Consider the following 5369-nt stretch of genomic DNA (forward strand, 5'->3'; position numbering starts at 1 on the left):
TCTCTCTCTCTCTCTCCCTCCCTCTTTCTCCCTCTCTCTCCTTCCTTTCCCCTCTCCTCCGCTCCCCCTTCCCCGTCTCCCTTCTCTCTCTCTCCCCCCCCTTTCTCCCTGTCTCCCTCCCCCCCTCAACTCTCCTGCCTCAAACTTAGAGTGCTTCTCACTGGGGCAGACCAAGCACTCAGCACTAGATGTACGTGGGGGTCCCCAGGGGTTGCTATCTGCTTTGGGACAAGCGTTCCCCCTTTTTGTCGTCTTGCCTGGCAGCCCACCTGTTCCCAGGAAGGGCCCCAGGCCCAGCTCCCCTCAGCCAGGAGAACGTTACAGTTGCCCTCAACTGGTCCCGTGCCCAGCGAGCGCTTGGTTTGCTGAGTGTGGAGGTTGAGGTGCAACCATTGTGGGCTTTAAGCTGGCAGCTCAGAGAGGCCCCTCTTTCTTGGGGGAACAGAGGACAGAGTCTGTATACCCAAATGACTTTGCCTGCTCCCTGCCACCTTGGTTCAGGCTATCCTGTGAAAGTAGTGGTTGGCAGCCCCTGTCCCCAAAGAAGTGTCCCCTGGGAGAAGCCCCAGGGCCAGGTAGGTGTGGTAGGTGGCACGTGCCTGTTCGCAGGCATCCGTGCCTATGCAGCAGGAGGTGGGGTTAGGGGTTTAGGGCTCCCTCCCTCCTGCACTGGCCCACTGGGATAGGGTGGGCCAGGCATGCATTTGGGGAGTGGATGCTTTTCACGGCCATTTGGTGAGATGGCTTTGGTTGGTTTGTACCCATTCTTTAAATTTTAATCAATTTTTGCGAAATTACTTCCCAATCAGATTTTGACCCTCAGCCCGGGACGCCACAAACTGAAGCGAGTTCCCTGCTTTGCTCCGTCACAAAATGCCAAACTGACTGCTCTTTCCCAGTGCCCAGTGCTGTCTTTTGCTTCTGTTTGATTTGGTCTGCGTATCTTTTAATGTGTCTGTTTTGTTTTGTTTGTTTCGTTTTTATTTTTCAGTTAAAGCACGCACAGACATACATGTCGAGAGCGGACTTTAGGCTTTCATGTGTTAAACCGCTTGAGTTACACCTTGTGACCCTTCTCCCATAACATGGTGTGAGGACGGACTGGGAGCCGGTACAGACTCCAGTGTTTACAGCTTTGCCATGTCCCCACCTATCCTTCTCTATGCAAATGCGTCAAAGCCATGAATGCTGGAACCCAAAACTGACAAGGTTTATTTTTTCCAGAGCCGGTGGCTGGTCTTCCATTTACAGTGTCACTATTCCTTGACGGAGCAGTTATGTGCCCGCTCTGGTGATGGCCCCAGCCAGTGATGCTAGGCCTAATTGTCCATCATCAAGCCGGCGACTCATGTGGTGCCTGCCCAAGGCGTGGCCTGCGGTCTGGCAGATACGTGCTGCAGAATTCGCCTGGTTCCTCTCTATTTTAATTTTTCTAACCTAGAGCTTAATTTCAATAACGTCTTCAACAGTTCTAAATTTTTATTTTTGGCACCAGTATAAAGACAAATAATATCCATTGCTCCCATTATTTTCATAAGTAACACAGATTCCCTGATTTTTTTTTTTTTAAACTAAAAAGATCTCTAAACCTTCTTACATAGAAAGCACCCCTATAATATATAGGGGGAGAGGTGGGAAATAAAGTTCCTGTTCTGCCAGTGTTTGGGACTTCTTTATGGACAGAAGGGGACCCCGAACGAGACCACGCCCGGCGTTTTTACTGTGAATGTAAATGGAACAGCAGCCCCAGACCCTTGTCTCCACCCTGGAGGTGCTACCTGCGACAGGGACCAAGTGCATGTGTGTTCAGTGTTTGACTCCAGAACAGCCGCCTGCTCCCTCAGTGTGCTCGGTGGGGAGAGGGCAGTCATGTCAAGGTCATTGTTACTTCTTTCCTGGCTGAGTCACAGGGCAGGGAGATAAAGGAGCCTGGAGTGTTGGGGCAGTTTGAGAGGGAAGGAGAAGGAAGAGGCTAGAGGCTCAGACCGGCCCCTCCAGCTGCACCTCCAGGTGCGCACTTTAAAGAAAGTGGCTGCCAGGCCTGATGGTGCAGTCCTGTAGTAGCCGTGCCCTGGCCCAGGAGGTAGGAAGCCAGAGGCCAGCCTCAATTGCACATCGAGGTGAGGCCAGCCTGGACTCTCCGAGACCCTGTCTCAAAAAAACAAAAAAACGGAAATGAGAAAAGTGCTCACAGCCATTTTGCTCTGCTCCTGGCGGTATGCAGGGGTTGAGGATGGGGGCTGAAGATGAATGTCCTTAGTGTTGGTGCAGCACCAGCCTGGGCTCCGGGCCCCTCACCGAGACTCAGAGGCCACACTGATTTGTGCTGCATCCAGACCCCTCCCCACTGCCATCCCCCCTCCCCCCCCCATTCCTGCCAGACCTGCTTCACTTCTCCGGGGACCATTCTGGCTCCTCCTGATATGGCGGATCATTCAGAACGAGCTGGAGGGGAAGGTGGGTGGGAGTTCTCTGAGGCACAACTCCCCAAAGGCCTGTACCCATGAGAGGTGCCTCACAGCAGGAGACCAAGATCTGTTGGTGCTCTGAGGGAAACTCCCCCCCCCACTCCCCCGCTAACCCCCACCTCCCCCACACACACACCCGTGACCAGGGTGGATTCTGGCTTCAAGGCTGGACACTTGAACTATTTTCAAAGACAGTTTTAAGAATATGAAATTAGGTTCAGGGCCCCGGAGGCTTCTTGCGAGACATAGCTAGTTCGCCTCTGGTCATGGCGGAACTGATGCTGGACTTTGGTATCTGAGGCAGAGGTGAACTGCAGGCCAGTGGCTCCTCTTAGAGAAATTGTGTATGTATTCACTTAGGTCAAAGCCTGACCTTTAGAGCAACCTCTCCAGAGACCAGGATGACCCAGGAGGCAGGTCCACAGGTTGTATAAAGAACAGGATTGCAGGCTCATAGTCCATGCAGAGAACTCTGAAGCCAGCAAATTGTACCACCATCCACCGCTGCTCACCAAACATGGGCATCCTGGAAGGGTGTTATACTCGGTGCCCACCTTTGGCCTAAAGCTGGCCAGCATCCCTGGGGAAACCTGACTTGCATTTTCTAGGGTTTAAGCCCTCCCCTTCCCTCATGGGTCCCATCTGCCATGGCAAGCTCTTCCCCTGTGTGGAATTTCGTTATCTTTATTTAGCTGAGGTTAAATTAATCTTTGTCGTATAAGAAAAACATGAAGCTTGCCCCTTGAGGGATGTGACCCCACGTACAGCTGGGATCTACGCCTGTTTTCCCCATCATCTGTTGGCTTCAGAAGAACTGCCATAGGGTCCCATTGACATTTACTGTTATGTCTTCCTCTGGTCATTCTGTTTTGTGCTACAATCACCATGTAAGTTATGGTCTAAACCTGTACTTTTGAGAGAGAAAAAGATGCTGTTGATAATCCTGTCAGCTCCTTAGGCACTTAGGAGGCTGAGGCAGGAGAATCAAAAGTTCAAGGCCGTAGTGAGCCACTTAGCAAGACCCCATGTCATATATATATATATATATATATATATATATATATATATATATATATATGCTGGACATGTGACTCTTGGCTAGAGGATGTGTCAAGCATGATTGGGGACTAAGTTCTCTCCCCAGCACTAAATAAAGAAAACCAAGTCAGCAGCCATCAAGCAGATATATCCCAGGCCGTCCAGGATGTGTGTCCTCCCTTGTGGTGGGAGGCATGAATTCTGGCACCCTGTGACTGTGCAGCCTGACCCCGCATATGTTCCTGTGTGTTTGTGTGGTCTCCCCTTGTTTGGGGCTCATACTGGGTAAGAGGCCCAGGACAGCCAGCTTGCTTCTCTGTTACGTTACCATGCATTTCTAAAACCACTCCAGCTGTTAATCTGTTTGCGCCTCCATCCATGGACTTGTTTCTGTTCTTTTCCATCCACTTTGTACTCATTTGTTTTCATTAAATTTTGCATTTATTTTGAGTTTTTCATGGTGTCATTTTTGGGCAATAGCTTTGCCGCTTCAGGTTTCTTGAGCCTATTGATAACCCTGTAGCCGTGGCGGTATGCAGCCTACTTCCGCTGTCACCTTTGTGGAGGTAGACCTGCAAGCATTCTGTTTCCCAGTGAATCCTGCTGCAGGGAGCTGTGAATACTTGTGGGCTGGACCAATCACAAGAAGAGACACTGCAGTCTGTGGCTCTTGAGTTATAAGGTCCAAGACTGGGACAAGACATACATTACCCCCGAGGAGTTTACAGCTTTGTTAAGGAGGCTTGGCTTGAGATAGCTCTCTATGTGTTCTCTGCTCTTGTAATGACGTGCTCTAACATCTATAAGCCTCACCATCCTATGGTTAGATACTATTGCTGCCCTCATTTTATAGGGGAAGCTCTAGAGAGTTTTCATAATTACCTAAGGCGACACAGGAAGCAATGGGGAGGGCTTGGGGTCTGGATATTGGTTATCTGTGTCCCTAATTCCTGAGCTAAAGTTTGGCATCTCAGCAGGGTCGCTGAGGAAGAGTGGAAATTGTTAAAATTCGGTGTGGTGGTGTGGGTCTGCAATGGTTTTGTAGAGGTGGGAGGTTTGGGAGACAGGACAGGGGTTGGAAAGATCATGTTACCTCTGAGTTGTCTCACATCTCCATTTCCTGTGGCCCCAGGCCTTCACTAGCCCCTGGACCTTCCAGGTGGAGACAGAAGGAACCAACTATAGGCATTCCCATTTGTATGTGGGAGTGAGATGAGTTAGTTGTCAAAAACTAAGAGGCAAGGAGAACATACCCCAGCTCCTGATACAGTCTTGGTCTTCTAACAATGCACAGTCGTATGTTGGCAGTAGAAGTGTTAGCTGCCCAAGAGGAACCATTTTCATTGTTAGCCAGGTGCTAATGGCACACATATTTAATTCCAGTACTCAGTAGGCAGAGGCAGGGGGATCTCTTTGAGTATTAGGTCAGCTTGGTCTACAGAGCTAGTTTCAGACCAGCCAGGACTATACAGAGAAAGCCTGCCTCGGGGGAAAAAAACCAACATAAAGCAAAGAAGTTATTTCGTTTGTAGACATGCAGAGCAACAGGCCATGTCCTTACTCCAGTATGAGGCTCTCGGGATTGCCCTCTGCCTGAGAATAAGATCAGCTTGGGGACAGGTTACAGCTAGAGCCACCTGGCTCACAGGCTGATGTGCTATGTAGCAGACGCTCAGTGCCACAGGGTACCCACACTGGTGTAATCCCATCCACACAGTGTCCACTCCCATATTGTTGTCCTCTGGATAGAACAGCAGGATGCCAAGCCGGGCGTGGTGGCGCATGCCTTTAATCCCAGCACTTGGGAGGCAGAGGCAGGTGGATTTCTGAGTTCGAGGCCAGCCTGGTCTACAAAGTGAGTTC

At 50.4% G+C, this 5369-nt stretch overlaps 1 protein-coding gene across 6 annotated transcripts in view; it reads left to right on the plus strand.

The window, feature by feature from the left end:
• The window catches only part of Septin8 (septin 8), a 28956-nt gene that overhangs the window by 19532 nt on the left and 4055 nt on the right, over nt 1-5369 (plus strand). For 2 of the 6 annotated variants that reach the window (XM_029545935.1, XM_021212062.2), the window contains exon 10: nt 1225-1596. The exons of 2 other annotated variants lie outside the window; for them this stretch is intronic. In XM_029545935.1, coding sequence (XP_029401795.1) covers nt 1225-1267 — 43 coding nt within the window. In that variant the 3' untranslated portion in view covers nt 1268-1596. Of the gene's footprint in view, nt 1-809; nt 970-991; nt 1597-5369 lie in introns of those variants that run through there. 2 more of the 6 variants (XM_021212063.2, XM_029545936.1) reach the window with 2 other exon arrangements.

Source organism: Mus pahari, chromosome 14 (genome assembly GCF_900095145.1).
Source record: "Mus pahari chromosome 14, PAHARI_EIJ_v1.1, whole genome shotgun sequence".
NCBI lineage: Eukaryota > Metazoa > Chordata > Mammalia > Rodentia > Muridae > Mus > Mus pahari.